The sequence below is a fragment of the Lithobates pipiens genome, unplaced genomic scaffold (assembly GCF_037356315.1).
Source record: "Lithobates pipiens isolate NorthernLeopardFrog02 unplaced genomic scaffold, aLitPip1_a1.2 Scaffold_19, whole genome shotgun sequence".
Classification (NCBI taxonomy): Eukaryota; Metazoa; Chordata; class Amphibia; order Anura; family Ranidae; genus Lithobates; species Lithobates pipiens.
In genome coordinates this window covers 332,141,436-332,162,127 of record NW_027507764.1, presented here as the reverse complement: position 1 = coordinate 332,162,127, position 20,692 = coordinate 332,141,436, and the positions used below count along the sequence as shown (strand labels likewise).

Here is a 20,692-nt window from a genome sequence, read left to right as displayed (position 1 = left end):
AAAAAAAGAATGCTTTAACCGGGAAAGGAGATTAAATCAGTCAGCACATGTATTATTACTGTATTATCAATATTTACTCTTTGTATGCTCTGTTTTTATTGATTGAATAAATTTTTACTTTGATAAAATAATTTTGTTCTAATTTAGCACATTAAAAATCCCATTTATCCTTTCCCATTTTTTCAATTATTTCTAAAGGATGTGGTGACCTATTCTTTAGATGATGGGCAAAATATTTTCTCTCCATGCAAGTAAAGGGGGGCTATCCTCCTGTCCTTAGGGGCTATTATATGAAACATGGTTTGTAGAAGCCTAAATGTTCTAGATCAAAATACTGTCATGTTTGGGCAGGACCAATAGATACTATATGTAGTACATCAATGCGTAGACTTCTTCCCCTGAAATACTTGTTGCTATTTGGGATGACATGAGCTATTTGAGCTGGCACCCAGTATCACTGAATGAGAACCTTGTAGGTTATTTCCATGATAGATGTGTTCAGTCAGACTATTTAAATGTTTTGGATTGGATGGTTAATTTAGTTCAACATAACAACCAATGAAAATCCATCATATACTTGTTTGATTATTGTAGATTTCTTCATTGAAGTCAATTATACACTTGGAAATTTTGGAGATTTCCCATAATATTTCTAAGTTTAATTTGTATTACAAGAGAAGCTAGACTGTGTGGCTGAGAGGGCATGGTCACGCCCTCTGCAAGCAAATTCTCATTTATATCTTTCTGAACAGATATAAGCTTTGCATATGTTCAGTGTTTAACCAAAGTACTTCTCTGTTGGGCACAAGTTTGCAGGTGTAAATTTGACAGTCTGCTGTCAGTTTGACAGCTGAATTCCAGGTCTATGTAACAGAGCTGCTGTCAGAGGTCATTTCTGTTCTGATAACTATAACATCTTCATACAGAATCAGTGCTTGTTAAAAATCAATGAAAGTGTTATTTTGTAGTTAGCAGCAGCTGTCCGCTTTTTTTTATTTTATTTATTTTTTTAAATAGATTTTTAACCCCTGATTACCATATTATCTGTTACCCCCTTCCTTTCCCTTTTTTTTTTTTTTTTTAGCTTTCGTCAAATTAAAAATAAGTTTACTGTTCATTCAAATTTATATTTTTCTCTCTTCTTTTTTGTATGATTAAAATAATAGAAAAAAAAAACACATTTGACACATTTGATCGTTCACTATAAGTAAACACATATAGTGTGAAACGCGTCCGTTATTCCTGTATTGCTTTGCTGTGGCTTGTACAGTGTGATCCCAAGTTTTCAATAAAAGGCACAAGAAATCTTCTTTGGAGTGCGACTGTCCAGAGTTTTTCCATTCATCTTCATCTGTTATATACATTAGCAAGCACCTGGGGGCTCTTTATCTCTAGAGGAGAAGTCTTTATTCTGGTGGACCTGCCTGGAGCAGTGGTATTCCCCCTACTTTATTTGGATTTCTGGACCGCTGCTCACAGGGGAGCCGGCTCCAATGGCATGATCTCATCCATGCACAGTGCTCGCCCTGTCACAGCTGTAGCAATTAGGAGAAAATAAATCCGGAGGACTGCAAACCAATACTGGGATCCAAAAAATCATTCCTCCCCTGCTTGTACTTGTTGTGCTCTCAATGTCATACATGATTTTATACGAATGAAGGCGTTTTGGATCTCAGTATTGGTGTGCAGCCATCCGGATTTATTTTCTTCTAATAACAAGCTCATAGCTGCATTTGGAAAATGTGACTAAAACTTAAAGTAAAAGTTCACCCCAACACTAAAATCTGTAAATCTACAGGCATCCACGATCTAAGACCAACCTATCTAGCCCTGTAAAGAAGAAATCGCTACACATACCATTTTGAATCTGATCCGGTTCCACTCCGAGCTGTCAGTGGTGGCTTTGCTGTGTAGGCAGGTGCAGAGGAGGCAGCCGACCACGGAAGCCCCATTGTAATACTATGGGTGACGTCACTTCCCATTCATTTCTAGCCATTGTCGGCTGTCTACTCTTCAGAGCTTCTGCCACTGGAGACTGGAGTGGCTTCCAAAAAGGTATGTATAGTGATTTCTTCTTTACAGGGCTAGATAGGTTAGTCTTAGATCGTGGATTTCTGTAGATTTAGAGATTTTAGTATTGGGGTGGACTTGAACTCTAACCCCAGGCAAAATGCATGAAACTGTTGAGCGTATTTTCTGGTTTATAACCTGACCAGCCTGTATTTTTGGTGAGTTCAATTCAGTGAGAGTGGTGACAGATTCACAACAGGTATTGCACAATGTTTGAGAAGCACATTTGTGGAGTTATATTTCCTTAGACACTACATGGTTCGGAATATTTTGGGGCTCTTTTTAAACATATTTTTATATTTGGAGACCACACTGTCCAGTTTTCTTTTAGGACATTTTTTTTTTTTTAAGTATTGCATCACATTATTTATGAGCCTGTTACTGCAGTGTGAGCTGGAGTTTTGCTTCAATTTGTTAGTGTCTCTAAGCCCTGGTTCACATTGGAGCGATTTGACATGTCAAATCACATGCCAAATCAGCGGCGTTGTACCGATTCCCAAAAGTATTTTCTGTACTACTTTTGTCGACTTCGGGGTGCGATTTCCATTGACCTCTATGCAGCAACCCGCATAGATGTCTGAAATCGCCCCAGGAGTCAAGACTGACATGCAGGAATGAAATTGTGTGAGTGTAGCTGAACTCACACTATTTCATTCCCACTGTCAGGCTGACAATGCTGCTGTTCAAAATTGCCCTTGTGCACCTTCATCCAGATTGGAGGCACACTAATTCAGGAGGTTTGTTGCTGGCCAAATCACCAGGTTAAAACAGAGGGAAAAAAAAAACAAAAAAAGAAAACTAATGCAGCCATCACGTTTAAGGATTGGTAAACTGCAATATATTACATTGTTGGTTTTGGATTTAATATCGCTTTAAACATAGCGACTTACAGATCCAGAGTGTGGCTTACTTGTTTTTCACGTGTGCATTGTTGTGAGGTATAAATAAGCCTTTCTTTATCATACATCATGGGACACAGAATTGGACTCATAGTCATTACCTACTGGGTTATACTTCATCTCCAGGTGAATGGACACTGGTAGATCAACGGTCTTTAGGCAGGAAGTGATCCCCTATATAACCCCTCCCATACAGGAAGTACTTAATTTTTTTTAGCAGTGTCTGCATAGTGGATGGGCACGTTTATTTGAGCTTTCTCTCGGTCTTGAAGTCCCAGCATGGTTCTAAAATAAATTAAAGGGATTAACCAAACAAATCCATTTGAAACAAGCTTATATGATAAGATAGATGGTACCCGGGCCTCGCAAAGAAGACGCAAGGATCCTGTGAGGTTTTGTCTGTAATGCGACCTCAGGGCACTGGACCCTGGGTAGTGGAATACTGTACACCACAGAGCTAAGGCATTCTTGCAGGGTGCTGTACAGGTCCAAGGGAGTGGGATCCTAAAACATGAAAAGGGTACCTAGTCCTTGAAGTTCCTCAAGTGACAGGAACCCACTGTGATGGGTGAAGATTGGGCTCTTAGTTTGTAAGGTTGCCCTGCGCCTGGATGGGTAAGTGAACTCCCCTCTTATTTACTTATTATGGGCTGCCCCATGTGTGTAACAATCTGTCAATGTAGCTAAGGCTGGACACCTGTGTAGCGGTGACCGCAGGGGGGAGTTTTTGACCTGACTATTGGAAAGAGTAAGATTTCTTGTGTCTCTTTCTGTCTTGTCTTTTGTGGCAGCCATCTTATTTAAGCTGAGAGTGGCTGACATGCGGGGGCCAGGGCCAGAAAAATCCCTGGGTCCAGAACTCTTCTAAACCCGGCACCAAGCTCTCCTTTTGAGGGGACGCCCCCACTCTATTGGGTGGGGGAAGGCTGCTCCAATTTGCAGACATTTAGAGAACAGTGATGCAGTACGAGTGGGTCATCTCAACAGTGTACCATGGTTACAAGCTGGATTTACAGAGCTTTCCTCCTTAGAGGTTTTTTAAGGTCCAACGCTCCTGCGGATCCTCCAAAAAGAAACGTATTGTTTCAAGCACTAGAGCATCAGGGAGTGATCATACAGATTTCGGTGTCTGAAAGGGGTACAGGGTTTTATCTGAACATGTTCATGGTTCTAAAACCAAATGGGGACATAAGGCCAATATTGGACCTAAGATCCCTGAACCAACATCTGTTAATCCAATCCTTCAGGATGGAGTCAGTCCACTCGGTAGAAGCTGGTGGTTGCAGGATTGGAACTTGCAAAAGGGAAGATCTTTCCTTCCGGTGTCTTGGAGTACTGACCACAGACGCCAATCTCTCATGCTGAGGAGCGACCGTAGAGGGACTTACAGCTCAGGGGAGATGGTCAAGGACAGAGCAGAGCCTTCCCATTAACATCCTGGGGTTAAGGGTGGTACGTCTGGCCCTACTGTCTTGGAGAGTTTAGCTTCAGGACTGCCCCATCAGGGTTCAGTCCAACAATGCCACTGCACTGGCCTATATCAACCACCAGGGTGGTACTAGGAGCTCAGGAGGAGTAGAACCACATATTAACTTGGGCAGAGGGACATGTGCCGGTTCTGTCGGCGGTTCATATCCTGGAAATAGAGAACTGGAAGGCAGATTATCTCAGCCGCCAGAAGATCTGCCTGGGGGAATGGTCCCTACACACGAACGTGTTTCAGGAAATCTGCCAGCGTTGGGGATGGCCAGAGGTCGATCTATTGGCATCCAGGTTCAACAACAAGCTACAGCAGTCTGTGTCCTGAACAAGGGATCGGAGCAGATGCTCTAGTAATTCCATGGAACCAGTTCTCCCTGGTTTATGCTTTCCCCCTGATCCCTCTCCTTCCACATTTGTTGTGCAGGATTAAGAGAGAGGGAGTTCCAGTCATCCTGGTGTTACCAGCCTGGCCCAGAAGATCCCAGAGATCATGAGATTGGCAATAGACAGACGCTTCCGCACTGCCCCGATGTACTGTCTCAAGGTCCTATATTCCATCCCAATTTACAGTCTCTAAATTTAACGCCATGGCTAGGGTGTTAAAGGATCATGCCATCTCAGGACCTGTGGTGTCTTACCCTAGCAAATACCAGAAAAACGGTAACTAGCAAGATCTATTATAAGGTCTGGAAGACTTATATTGCTTGGTGTGAAGCTAGAAAATGACATCCTCGGAAATACGTGATAGGGAGAATTCTCTCTTTTCTACTGTCGGCTGTGGAAATCAGATTAGCTTTGAGTACTTTCAGGGGTCAGATTTCAGCCTTGTCAGTATTTTTCCAAAGGCCCTTAGCCTCCCATTCACTGATCCAAGCCTTAATGCAGGGGATAACTAGTTTTCTTCCCCCATTAGGTCACCTATGTTTCCTTGGGATTTAAAGCTGGTACTGTCTGTGTTACAGAAACCACTGTTTGAGCCTATCAAGGAAATTCCATTAGTCTCACTGTCACACAAGCTAGCCTTCCCGATGGCCATCACCTTTGCTAGAAGGGTGTCAGAGTTGGTGGCCCTTTCGTGCAGGGAACCATACTTGATCCTTCACTATGACAGGGTTGTGTCACGATCTGTTCTGTCCATTTTGCCAAAGGTGGTGTCGGCCTTTCATTTGAATCATTGCCTTCTTTTTTCTCTCAGCCTCGTTCGGCGGAAAAGAGATGACTGCACTCCTTGGAGCAGTCAGAGTTTATTTTTCTAGATCTGCAGAGATCCGAGGATCAGACTCCTTTTTTGTTTTGCCAGAAGGAACCAGATAGGGACAGGCAGCTTCCAAAGCTTCCATTGCCAATTGGGTTCCGCCAGTTGTCATTCAGGCCTATGGTCTGAAACGTAGGGCTCCTCCCTTTTAGGGTGAGAGCTCATTTTACCAAGGGTGTAGGAACCTCCTGGGCTTCTTGCCATCAGATATATGTGGCTCAGATTTGTAAGGCTGCTACTTGGTCTTCAGTGCATACGTTCACAAAATCTTATCAAGTGAATGTGCGAGCAGCCGATGATTCGGCTTTCGACCGCAGTGTACTGCGGGCTGCCCTACAAGGGCTATTGATTGGCAGGGTGTCTCCCTCCTCTCAAGGCTATTGCTCTGGGACGTCCCAGTAGGTAATGAATATTAGATTAACTCTGTGTCCTGTGATGTATGAAAAAGAAAATAGGATTTTCTGTCATACTTAACTGTAAAATCCTTTTCTTTGAGTACATCACAGGTCCCTCCCCTCTTTTTGAGGATTAAGTGCTTGCTACAAAACTGTAGTACTTCTTGTATGGGAGGGGTTATATAGGGGATCACTTCCTGCCTAAAGACCTTTCGTCTACCAGTGTCCATTCACCTGGAGATGAAGTAGAACCCAGTAGGTAATGAATATTTGCCTAACTCTGTTGTCCCGTGATGTACTCAAAGAAAAGCATTTTACAAGAAAGTGTGACAAAAAAATCCTATTTTTGGTGGCAAGCACTTGGTGCTGGGAGATGCAGATGGAGATGTGTATCTATAGTGGAGCAATCATTTTTTTCTGAGAAATACTATTTTTTTCCTTACTGTTACACTATAATCAATGGGAGTAGGTGGCGTGACTTCCTCAGGAAGTGAATGGGGACATGTTGACACATTACTTAGATGCATGGTAATTGGACATTGGTGATATAAGGATTGTTTGGAGGTACTATGAACTTTTTGGATGAATTCTGGCACATTATTGCATAAGAGTTTGTGCCAGACACTTCATGGACTTTGTTATGCGCATGATTTATGCACACATATAATTGATTTAAATTAATATTGCACAGTTGGAAGAGTAGTTTACACCAGTATTCTTTCATTGGGTGGATTGGATTATCCAACTTTGATCCTGACAATACCAGGCCCTTTGACACTGGAATGACTCTTTAGGGGAAACTCCACGCCACGTTTAAAAAAAAAAAAGACGGCATAGGGTCCCCCCCTCAAGACCATACCAGATCCTTATCCAAGCATGCAGCCTGGCAGGTCAGGAAAGGGGTTGGGGACGAGGGAGCGCCCCCCCCCGAACCATACCAGGCCACATGCCCTCAACATGGGGGAGCTTTGGGGCAGAGGGAGCCCTGCGCCCCCCACCCCAAAGCACCTTGTCCCCATGTTGATGGGGACAAGGACATCTTCCCAACAACCCTGGCTGGTGCCTGTCTGGGCCTGCAGGCAGGGGGCTTATCGGAATCTGGAAGCCCCCCATTCCTCCCACCCTATGTGAATGAGTAGGAGTAAATTTTACCCCTACCCACTCACTATGCTTCCTCCGCTGATGGCATCTTCCTTCGGTTCTTCTCCCCCCGTTGTCTTCTCCCTCTGTTCTTATACCGATGTTCTCTCAACACTCTCTCCCTTTGTAATGCTTGTCCGACATGTGCCATTACTTATATAGCCGTGGGGGGAAGTCACCCGGTGACGGGATTAGGAGGCCCCACCCCCTTGTGACGTCACCACCGAGGCATGAATGGGTGGTGATGTCACACAGGGCAGGGCCTCCAAATGACGTCACCGGGTGGCCACGCCCCATGACTATATAAGTAATGGCAAATGGCGGACCCAGCATTACAGTGGGAGTGAGCGTTGAGAGAACATCGGAGAAACAACAGAGGGAGAAGACAATGGAGGGAGAAGAACTGGAGGATGAAAACATCGCCAGAGGGAGAAGAAATTGGAAGAAGAGACGCCGGAACTGCTTTAATAAATTACTTTGTCAAAAACCTGTGTGCTGTTTTTATTTTTGGCACTTTTTTTTTAGGTGAATGGGTAGGGGTACAATGTAGTACAATGTAGGCCAGGATCTGGGGCCCCCTTGTTAAAAGGGGCTTCCAGATTCCATTAAGCTCCCCGCCCGCAGACCCAGACAACCACTGGCCAGGGTTGTCGGGAAGAGGCCCTTGTCCCCATCAACATGGGGACAAGGTGCTTTGGGGTGGGGGCGCAGGGCTCATCCCCACCCCCTTTTCTGATCTGCCTGGCTGTGTGCTCCAATAAAGGTCTGGTATGGATTTTTGGGTGGACCCCACACCAGTTTTTTGGCATGGGGGTTCCCCTTAAAATCCATAACAGACCAAAGGGTTTGGTATGGTCTTGGAGGGGGGACTATAATGCCATTTTTTAAATGTTTTTTATTTGGCGTGGGGTTCCCCTTCAAGATTCTCAGAACACAAGTCATATGCCAAAGTCGGATCACTTAAGACAATGATCTGACTTTGATCCAACTTCAGTGATATTCAACGGGCTGAAGTAGGATCAAAGTAGTGCAGGAATCTTTTTCAAAGTTGGACAGACTTGTGTCGGACTAGTTAAGAAGGCTCTTATAGGGAACCATTGATTTATACACGTCATGCAGCATGTACACCCAATGTCGGTGCGTTTGTCGTACCAGTATGAACCCAGCCTTATCTGAGGCTAGTCAATACACTGGGTATATATACTGTAAGGGTTTACAACCACATTAAAGTAGGTACAACTTAACTGAATGCCCCCGAGTTTGAAAAAGCACTGTGCATCTCAGTGCTGCTGGTCTCCTCCAGTCTCGTTTCTGTAGTACTGCAACACACATGCCTTTACTACATAATAAATAGTACCGCAATGCGTGCAACATGTATTTCCATATGCTACTGCAAACTATTAGGGTAAATGAGCCCTAAGGCTTCGTTCACTATAGTATGTCTCCAAAATCTCGTTATTTAGAGTGCGGCTTTCATGGGAATTTACACTCTCTGGCACTCAAGTAAAAAAAAGTTGCATCAAAGTAGTGCAGGAACATTTTCAAAGATGCAATGAGTGCCATTGCAATCAGTGGGCTGCAATTTGTCATGTGACTGTGTCCAAAGTCGCATGATAAGTCACACTAGTGTTAATGGAGCCTTCGTGTTTGTATCCTTGATATGCAATGGAATTACTATTGTGAAGTAAAAATTAAAGTGATTATAAAGGCTGAAGATTTTTTTACCTTCATGCATTCTGTGCGTGAAGTTAAAAAACATTCTCTGTGCTGCTCCCACCACAGCCCCCCTAATACTCCACCTGAGCCCCCCTCTCGATCCAGTGATGTGCATGAGAGATGCGGCTGTCCCGGGACACTCTCTCCTTATAGGCTGAAACAGCCAGTGAGTCAATAAGAAGAGAGTGAGGGGAGGGGCTGAGCTGTGGCTCTATGTGTCTCATAGATGCATAGAGCCTGGTCGAGGAGCGAGCATGCACCAGTGCCCCATTGCAAGATGCTTGCTCTGTGCGCACTAGTTAAGTAGGAGAAGCCAGGAGCATCGGCAGGTGACTGGAGAAGAGGAGGATCAGGGCTGCTCTGTGCAAAACCACTGCACAGAGCAGGTAAGTATACGTTGTTTGCCACTTTAATATAGACAGATGCAAACACTCAGAAAACTACAAGAATCTGGACCAAAATTATTATGATCTTGCTGTAGCTGAGAATTATTTTCCATTAAAGTGGTTGTAAACCCTGTTACACCACTTTTACCTACAGGTAAGCCTATAATAAGGCTTACCTGTAGGTACCGTGAATATCTCCTAAACTTGCACACTTTAGGAGATATTCACTGTATCCGCATGTGCCGACATCATCGGCACATGTGCACTGAAGAAATGGCCCGCTCATGCAGTTTCTTTAGTAGCCAAGCCATGACTCCGGGAGACATGTTGCCGGTCACAGCGGTGGGCCCGGGACCGCTGCGGGGGCTTCGATCTAAGGTAAGTATTTCATAATGAGCTAGTATGCGATTCATACTAGTTCAATTATGTCTTTGTCTTGCAGATTTTTTTTTGTTTTTTTGTTTTTCTAAGTTTACAACCACTTTAATGAGCATAGTTCAGTACGGATATTTGTAGACCCCAGCAACATCTACATGCTGTGCGCAGTCAGATTGCTCTTTGCCAAGAAAGTATTTATTTAAACAGTTCCCAGGTCTGGCTTATGCTGTGCGCTGCTTATCTTTCCTTTCACAGAACTGCAAATAAATTGCTCCTCATAGAAAGTTAAGGGAAGCTGGCGTAATAGGATAACACAGTCCAGCCATCCTTTCATGCAGGAAAATGTTGAACAAATTTATATTTTAGATATTGTACATCACCTACAAAAACTTTGCAAAAGGAATTTTTAGGGGTGAAAATCCAAAGTATTAAAAACCTTGAAAATTCAATTATTGGTGCAGACTGAGAACCAGTAACTATGCTTTACCATCTGCAGGTTTTTAATAATCTACTAGGGCGAGTTTAACAGGTGATTGGAGTTTTACATAATACTTCCTTTTGTTGGTTCACCTGTGAGCAAGAACTATCCATGTAGTATGGCAGCTACGTCATTTGATGTTGTTTTGTCGATCTTGTCATAATCAGACTGATAAGATGGATTGCAGTCAAACTGTTGCCAAATGTTTCTCTTGACAGCAAATCGATCAAGTGAAGTAAGAATGCATCTGGCTATACAATGCACGGTGATGATTCTGCAAGAATATGTTTAGCTTGTGATGCCTGAGGCAAACATGAATTTAGGTGCAAAGGTAGCGATGTGTCCCATATGTGCATGAGCAACTAAGAGAAGCTCCACATCCCCATAGATGTTATACAAAGCATACCACAAGAGTCTTTTTCTGATAACTTTCAATTAAAGATCACGTGTAATATTTTTGCTTAATCTACAGAAGTAATATTTTTTTTGCATTTGCAATATAATTGATGTATAGTGTGTGTGTATGTGTATATATGTATGTAGTTATAAAAAGCCCAGGCAGTGATAAACACACACACACCATTGGACAAAGAGATAAGATATATGCATTTTAACAGACATTGAATTTGAAGAAGTGACTCACTTCCCTCTTCTGTCAGCTCAACACTAAATTTCAGTCAAACACAGTGGGGTTGATTCAGTAAAATAGTGGAGGCTACTCAGCAAAGTAAATGTCAACTATGCAAATTATATGTGAATGCTGGTGAATAATGTGAATATGTGTTCACTATGAATCAATAATGCCAACCAAATCGTTCTCTTCATTCCTCCCAAGACCTCCCACTCTCTAGCTCGCTTATTTCCAGGAATTCTCCCGAGGCTCTCCCATCCTATGGAACTCCCTACCCCAATCTGTCTATCTCCTACTCTGTCTACTTTTAGACAATCCCTGAAAACCCTTCTCTTCAAAGAAGCCTATCCTATTACTACCTACAAACTGGACTTTTATTTTCTCCATAATCTCACCCCCCCACAGTTATTACCTTTTGTATCACTTCACCCTCCCTCTTAAATTGTAAGCTTTAACATGCAGGGCCCTCTGATTCCTCCTTTGTTGAATTGTATTGTAACTGTACTGTCTGCCCTCATATTGTAAAGCACTGTGCAAACTGTTGGCACTATATAAATCCTATATAATAATCAGATTATGCTAGGAATAATCCCTTTTAATTTTTTCCCCAACACATGATTGGGTATTCAAAGTGAACCAACATTACCTTTATTACTAGCATTCACTTTGCATAATGAAAAATTTGCTTTGCTCAGTGCAGAGCCTCTTCTCTTTTAGTAAATCAAGCTCAGTGTGTCTAAAGAGTAACAACTGCTTTGTCTCTCTCAGTATTAGAAAACCCATAGTGCTTTGGTAATCCTTTGCCAAGGTAAGGGTGTATCTTGTATTAAAGTAGACATGAAACATTTATTTCACTAAAGCACTGTGGAGTTGATTTACTAAAACTGGAGAGTGCAAAATCTGGTGTAGCTGTGCATGGTAGCCAATCAGCTTGTTTAATTAAACTTTGACAAACCCCCCCCCCCCCCAAAAAAAAATGGAAGCTGATTGGCTACCAGGCACAGCTGCACCAGATTTTGCACTCTCCAGTTTTAGTAAATCAACCCCAGTGAGAAAATTAATTATTCCTGCGCTACCTGTGGCTAGGGGGATGAGTATACTAGCTGCTGCAAACACCCAATTGGTCAACCAAAACCAACACAATGGATGGAATAAAAATCAATAATTGGTGTTCTGCTCTGGGTAGAAACTAAAATAACAGTGATATATAGAAAGTGTTGTAAAAACCAAAGTAGATAAAAGGTGGATGCATCTGAGATCAAGTCTTAAATTCTAATCAAACAATAGTGTAAACAGCCTATATACATTCTGATATATAAAGTGCAAGTGATAAAAAAAACAGAAGTGACATATAATCTTCAGACTGAGTAAATAAAGTGCACATAATTAAAATTGTCCAAATATAAAACTCTTCAAGTGAATATAAAAGTGCTCCAAGAGAATAATGTCCATATAGACGAGTAAACTGAAGCTGTAACGTGCTGCTCCAGTTAGCACTCTGTAGAATGTAAACAGACTCAGTGGTTGAATTGTTCAGTGCAATTGCACATTTGTGTGAATTAGCCCCTTACCTTACCGCTGTAAGGTAACAGCGTGAAAGAAAAATAGCATCCAACGGAATCCAGGGTCCTGTAGTAGATGGCTGGTGGTTTCTTATCTGTGCAACTCAGCAATGCATGGAAAAAAGGGGAAAGTTTCCAGGTCCAGTGCCAGTGTATAAAAGGGAAGAAAGGGGGGCCCAAATCGTGAAGTATGTTGAAACTTAAATTTATTAAATTAAAATAGCCCGTTCGGTACTCGCATTAAAACATATACAAACAAACACAGCACCACAAGCTCGCAACCTGACGTCACTTCTGGTGCCTATCTGTTCCAACGCGTAGCATCACGATTATGCGACTACATCAAGGAATATGGATAGGCAGTAGAAGCGTCCTAAAATAGATGGGTTTAATGAGTGCCCATTTTCTTGTGGTCCTACATTAGTATATTATATAGCTGCCATTTTCCTGTAGATTTGGGAGATGGTCTACAAAAGCGGCCATTTTCTAGTGGATCTGCTGGATTAACACATTTGCAGTTGTTCTCTACATTGTTATATTATATAGCGGCCATTTTCCCACTGATTTTAATAAAACCCCATATAGATCAATAGTATAGCAGCCTACGAAACTAGAGGAGCGGCAAGTGGAGAGAATGATAGGAGCAGTATATAACTACGCAACAGATATAAATAGAATAGAAATGACCTATAAGCTTTTGGTAAGATAGTATTTGACACCGGATAAAATTCACAAATACCAACTGGACAAATCTCCACAGTGCTGGAGGGATTGTAAACAGGGGGCCACAATGACGCACATATTGTGTGAATGGCCAAAAATTAAGGAATACTGGCAGGAAATCCTGGACTATATAGAAGAGATAACGAGAGAAAAGATAACAGCCTTCAGACGTGTTTATTTCATGACTCCAATCTCTCAAATAAGCAATACAGAAACAACATTAACTCCAATATTGTTGAATACTGCAAAAGGAATAATCCCAAAGAAGTCGTTAAGTAAAGAAAAACCAAACACAAGGTAATGGTTCGAGTGAATAGGATACTACAATAGAACGTAATACTTATGCAGCAGAGAAAAAGGGCAATCAGGAAAATAGAACAGTACCTGGAAAAGATGGAGAATTTTTAAAACCTCAGAGAAATATGAAATACTTAAGAAAGATGATGGAGGGCGGCAGGACCTGAATAGGCCAGGAAATTATAAAGAGGGCCGAGAACAAACCATTATGCAAATATCAAAATGTTATGATTGGATGATGTCAGTTGGAGACATTGGGAGTTCTAAGCATACTTCATTTTCATGCAGCCATCCTAGATAATGCCGTTATGTGACTCTGAGCCTTCATTTATAAAATAACAAAAATTCAAGAAGACTGCATTCACACCCAAGCAGAGTGACATTCAGGCATTGTTATTTGAGTGTTTTTAAAAGCGTAGTACAAGCGTTTTACAGCTTATGGAGTTTTTGTGTAGCCAATAGAAAGCACTAGGGGGAGGAGAGATGGAGGAGGTTAGGGGTGGAGAGCTGCTGTTTGAGCAGAAATCAAGCAACAATAAACACCCATAAAACGCTTATTTTCAGGTGTTCCTATTGAAGTCTATGGGACCCAATCAGTATGCCTTCAATCTGCCAAAAAGAAGCTTGTCTTCTTTTTTTCTAGTTTTGTTTCAATACATTTTTATCGAAAAAGTTTAGTAGATGGATCTGCAACTGCAGGGACAGAGTTGAGAGAAAAAAAGGGCTACATAAAGGTTAGCCTCACAGCGCAACAAGATGTTCATACTAACTGAGATATACTAGTACCGTATATACTCGAGTATAAGCCGAGATTTTCAGCCTCTTTTTTGAGGCTGAAAGTGCCCCCTCGGCTTATACTCGAGTCACCGCTGTCTGACTGCTTGATCAGCGTATCGAGCAGACAGACAGCGGACATTCTAAAATTCAAAAGCCGCGCCTCCGCCTCCGCCTTCGCCTGTGATAGGCGGAACACTGAATTTCCCAGCAGTCAGTGTTCCGCCTATCACGGACATCCGCTCATCCTCGTACTACGGACGAGGATGAGACGATGTCCGTGATAGGCGGAACACAGGCTGCTGGGAAATTCAGTGTTCCGCCTATCACAGGCGAAGGCGGAGGCGCGGCTTTTGAATTTTAGAATGGCCGCCGAGAAGAGCGGCGATCCTGGAAGGACGGAGGAGGCTCGGGACGGCGGCTCGGGACGGCGGCTCGGGACGGCGGCTCGGGACGGAGGCTCGGGACACAGGCTCGGGACACAGGCTCGGGACACAGGCTCGGGACACAGGTAGGCTGGACACACACACAAGGCTGCACGGACACACACACACACACACAGGGATGGATGGATGGACACACACACACACAGGGATGGATGGATGGATGGACACACACACATGGATGGATGGATGGATGGATGGATGGACACACACACAGGGATGGATGGATGGACACACACACACACAGGGATGGATGGATGGACGGACACACACACAGGGATGGACGGACACACACACAGGGATGGACGGACACACAGGGATGGACAGCCATGTCTCACCCTCGGCTTATACACGAGTCAATAAGTTTTCCAGTTTTTTGGGGGTAAATTGGGGGCCTCGGCTTATATTCGGGTCGGCCTATACTCGAGTATATACGGTAATACATTTATAAAGGAATCATAGGTCCCAGCAGTACACATTACTTTATAGCATAGCAATCCTTGACCAGATCCGTTTAAATAGAAAAAAATCTCTGCGCTGGTCTGAAATGATGAAACAGCTGCTACTCAAGACCATGAATGGAGTCAAAATAAAAATAAAATAAATGGTGCGCTATTCCTGTGCAAAGCAAAGTGACTAGATATAGTAGAAAAGTAAATAATATATAAAGACGTTTTACATGCACAACAATGGTACTGAATAGAAAGTGCTGTGTCTCAATATAGTGAGCCAGTGCATACATAATAATGATGATTACAGTGCTTATAAGAAAAAGATCAAATTAATATGTGTTCACAACCAATAAATCTTTCAAAATTAAATTGGTGTCTGCGTGACTAACAATACAGAAACACAAAGTCCGTGCCCATAAATATGATACAATGTATCAAATGGAATCTGTTCAGACAATCTCCTGTGCTGATATATAACACTTAGCCCCCATTCACACCTATGTGAATTAGATGCGGCTTACACCGCATCCAATTCACAGAACATTTTCAAATAAATTCACTTGAATGCATCTGGTTCACATTTGTGCGTTGTATTCGCACTGCGCATTGCACAAAAACGTGCGTGTTTTCTGGGCATTGCGGTGCGAATTACAAGCCCATTATCTTCTATGGGAACGCATCTGATTCGCAGATGCATTCCGTTCTGAACACAAATTCTCTCCTTCTCCTCACTACACCTCCCCCCTCTCCCTGCTCACTGATCCGCAGCTAAAATGCAGAGGAACCTCTGAACAACTGATTTTTATCTCCGCAGTGAAACCGGAGCTTCAGTTCACAACACACATGTTTGAATCCGGCTTAATGTTGCAAGGTGTCTAATACATTCCACTTTAGGATAGTCTTTTATATTTTGAGAAATTAAGTTCCATATAATAAAATTGGCCTCTTTCCGAATTTGGTGGATGACAGAGATCAAACTCGTTGTGTTAAAATAACCACTGGTACAGATGCTACTTTCCCATTTCTCTCATATTCATATACTTCAGAAGAGACTTGGACTCCGGTGATTCAAAAGACCACATCATTGGATTACTCCCATGGACCTTCAGCCCACTTGTATTGCATTCATTATCGGCTTGGATGTTTCAGGTGTATTAATTCAAACAACCTTAAATCCTTATTTTAGCATAAATAGAACTCCAATGGTTTAGAAATCATAAATAGATAAGGAAAGAAAAAGCCTCATAGTGTAAAACCACAAAAAATGTATTAAAATATCTTTTTAAAAGTTACACCTACAACAAAGCTGAAAATTCAAGAGTAAGAAATTTTAATCTGGTGTTACAGGGATGCTCCGATCTGACACGCTTCCACAAAAAGGTCCTCTACTGGGAAGGGAGGCTGGAGAATGGATCCTCCATTCCCAGTAGACAACATTTTTATCTCTTCTGAAGTATATTGGTATGAGAGAGCTGGGAGAGTAACATCTATACCAGTGGTTATATTCACACAGCGAGTTTGATCTCTGTCATAGTGATCCACTGTATCCGGTAAGAGACCAATTTTGTTATATGGAACCTCACATCTCAAAACACAGAAGACTATCCTAAAGTGAAATGACACCTTGCAACATTCAGGGGTTTATTTACTAAAGGCAAATCCACTTTGTACTACAGGTGCACTTGGAAGTGCAGTCCCTGTAGATCTGAGGGGACGATTTGAAATGAGGGGAAGCTCTGCTGATTTTATCACTCAATCATGTACAAGCAAAAATGCAGTTTTTTTTTATTTTCCTTGCATGTCACCCTCAGATCTACAGCGACTACATTTACAAATGCATTTCTAGTGCAAAGTGGACTTGCCTTTAGTAAATCAACCCCTCAGTGTTATATGCCAGCACAGAAGATTGAACAGATTCCATTTAATACTATGGGGTGTATTTACTAAAGGCAAATCCACTTTACACTACAAATGCACTTGGAAGTGCAGTCACTGTAGATCTGAGGGGAAGAACTAAAATGAGGGCAAGCTATGCTGATTTCTGTCATCCAATAATGTACGAGCAAAAATGTAGTTTATTTTCCTTGCATGTCCCCCTCAGATCTACAGCGACTGCACTTCCAAGTGCACTTGTAGTGCAAAGTGGATTTGCCTTTAGTAAATAAACCCCATTCCATCATATTTATGGTCACGAACATTGTGTTTTTTGTATTGTTATGCCGTGTACACACGACCGGAATTTTCGATGGACTAGGTACGACAGTCTTCCTGACGGACTTTCGGCGGAGTTCCGGTGGACTTTCTGAATGAATGGACTTGGACACACACAATCACACCACAGTCCAACAGATTTGAATGTGATGACGTACGACCGAACTAGAATAAGGAAGTTCATAACCAGTAGATAATAGCTGCCCTAGCGTCAGTTTTTGTCTGTCGGAGTAACATACACACAAGTGGATTTCTTGGTCCAGTGAAGTTCCGGCAAGACAATTTAAAACATGTTCTATTTCTAAAGTCCGCCAGATGTTTGGCAAACAAAGGTCCGATGGAGCCCACACATGATCAAATTGTCCCACGGACTCGTTCCGTCGGACCTTTGCTGTCAAAAAGTCTGGTCGTGTGTACGCAGCATTAGTCGCACAGACACCAATTTAATTTTGAAAGATTTATTGGTTGTGTACAAATATTAATTTGATATTTTCTTATAAGCACCTTAATCATCTTTATTATGTAAGCCCTGGTCACTTTATTAACCGCTTCGCGCCCGCCCTATAGCCGAAAGACAGCTACAGAGCGGACGCTATCTGCCGGGAGGCCGTCCCTGGACGTCCTCCTGTTTTCCTTCCGCAATGCACGCTCCCGGGAGCGCGCATCGGGGAAGTTCTGTGCTGGCCGTGTCCAGCGGCCGTTTGCAGCGCGATCGACCTATCTAATGAGAGATGATCTCATATGTAAACATATGAGATCATCTCTCAGCGCCGCTCTCCCTCCTCACACAGACAGCGTGTGAGGAGGGAGAGATGAACGGCTGCAGCGGCCGTAAGTAAAAAAAAAAAAAAGTAAAAAAAAGTGCCATCCGCCCCCAGTGCCATCCTCTCCCAGTGCAATCCTCCCCAGTGCTACCTGCCCCCAGTGCCACCTGTTAGTGCTATCTGTCCCCAGTGCCACCTGTTGTCGGTGCCATTTGTCATCAGTGCCACGTATAAGTGCCATCTGTCATCAGTGCCACTTGTCATCAGTGCCACATATTAGTGCCATCTGTCATCAGTGCCACGTATCAGTGCCATTTGTCATCAGTACCACCTGTCAGTGTCACGTACCATCTGTTGTCACATGTCATCAATACCACTTATCAGTGCCACGTCTCATCAGTGCCACGTATTAGTACCATCTGTCATCAGTGCCACGTGTCATCAGTGCCATGTATAAGTGCCATCTGTCATCAGTGCCACATATTAGTGCCATCTGTCATCAGTGCCACGTGTCATCATTGCCACGTATCAGTGCCATCTGTCATCAGTGCCACGTGTCATTGTCCTGGTGCTCCAGGGCCTTCAAAAATGTAATAGGTAGTCAACAAGTTAGATGTGTAACTTATGCTCCTAGAACACATGATGCCGCTCCCTGCATGTTGGGCCTCTCTATGTGGCCAGGCTGTGAAAAAGTCCCACACATGTGGTATTGTAATACTCAATTTGTGGTATACACATGTCATGTGAGAAAAATAACCTATTACAATGACAATTTTGTGGAAAAAAAATAAAAAATCTTAATTTTGGAAAGAATTGTGTGAAAAAATGACAACATCAAAAAGCTCACTATGCTCTTACTAAATACCTTGGAATGTCTACTTTCCAAAAAAGGGTCATTTGGGGGGTATTTGTACTTTCCTGGCTTGTTCGAGTCGCAAGAAATGCAGTACATCAGATGTGATCAGATGTGATCAATTTTGTATGATTCGCACCACAGCTTGTAGACTCTCTAACTTTCACAAAGACCAAATAATATCCACTAATTTGGGTTATTTTTACCAAAGACATGTAGCAGTATAAATTGTGGCCAAAATTTATGAAGAAAAATTAATAATTTGCATAATTTTGTCACAGAAACAAAGAAATATGCGTTTTTCTTCAACATTTTCGGTCTTTTTTCATTTATAGCGCAAAAAATAAAAACCCCAGAGGTGATCAAATACCACCAAAAGAAAGCTCTATTTGTGGGGGGAAAAAAGGATAAAAAATTCATTTGGGTACAGTGTTACATGACTGAGTAATTGTCATTCAAAGTGTGAGAGCACCGAAAGCTGAAAATTGGTCTGGGCAGGAAGGGTGTTTAAGTGCCCAGTAAGCAAGTGGTTAATTAATTACTGGCTCACTATATTGAGACACAGCACTTTGTATTCAGTACCATTTTCGTGCATGTATCAAGTCTTTTTATAATTTTTACTTTTGTACTATATCTAGTCACTTTGCTTGCACAGGAATAGCGCATCATTTATATTCTTAATCCTTGACTGGAGTTAGGTTGTCGCACTTACACTTGTTTGTACTTTTTTGAGGAACAGGTGTTTTGCTTCAGGTAACAGGGGCCTTTGAAATGAATGGGATTTGCTTTGTTGAGCATTTTAGAGCTTCATGCAGAAAATCACTCAGGCCTGGTTCACACATATGCAATATGGGTGCAGGTTTCCCCGCATCCAATTTGTGTGACAGGACAGTGTAACCAGCTCTAAATGGAGCTGGTTCATTTAGCTCTCGGGTGGCCTTAGTCCACATTTAAAAAGGGTCCTGTGCGTCTTTGGTTCCGATTCAGCTGCAAATTCAAAAAACTCTGACCTAAATCACACCTGAATCGGTGAACAGGGTCGTACTGGAGCCCATGCTGTGAACCGCGGCTGCAGCATATGTAAACCCGGCCTCAATGTGTGAATGGGGCCTAAATGAAAGAGTCAGGCTAGGGACAATCAGGCTGGAGAGGAAAGGGTTAGATGATGCTGCATGTCCCCGAGCCATAAAATGAGGTGGGCTCTGACTTGCTGCAGCTTCTAATTCACACACCGAGGAGCTCAAAGTGTACAGTGAAATTAGACTAAACATTTTTAGTAGATGAAAGGAAACTGTACAACTGTGCAGGACTGAAGGTAAAACTTTCATAACGTAGCATTCATTGAAACTAGAGTTATGCAGCAGCCAGGCTGAAATTTTGAAGTTTGAGTAGATTTCACAGACCTTTGTAATTCTGATTTTTTTTAAAAACATGATTTTATTATTGATATCGAGCAAAGTTGGAGCAGTGCATTATCTTGCTTATCAATATAAATGTACTTTTCCAGCAACATTTGTGTTGCATCTAAACAAATGGTTTTATCTTTTGTCTTCATAGATGGACCTCTGCAAGACTCTGATGGACTTGGCTTTACGAGGACTCACTTATTATCATACCTATGACAGATTATTTCTTGGCGTTAGTGTTGTGATGGGTTTCGCTGGCTGGATTTCATATGTTATTTTAATAACCTTGAAAACAAATAGTAGCATAGTCCAGACTACTGTAATCCATGACGAGGTAAAACGGCATATTGCAAAATTTTTTTTTTTTTTTTACAGAA

At 42.4% G+C, this 20,692-nt stretch overlaps 1 protein-coding gene across 1 annotated transcript in view; it reads left to right on the top strand.

The window, feature by feature from the left end:
• The window catches only part of PIGN (phosphatidylinositol glycan anchor biosynthesis class N), a 618,025-nt gene that overhangs the window by 279,967 nt on the left and 317,366 nt on the right, over nucleotides 1-20,692 (top strand). The window contains exon 14 of the mRNA XM_077492054.1: nucleotides 20,467-20,649. Coding sequence (XP_077348180.1) covers nucleotides 20,467-20,649 — 183 coding nt within the window. The remainder of the gene's footprint in view (nucleotides 1-20,466; nucleotides 20,650-20,692) is intronic.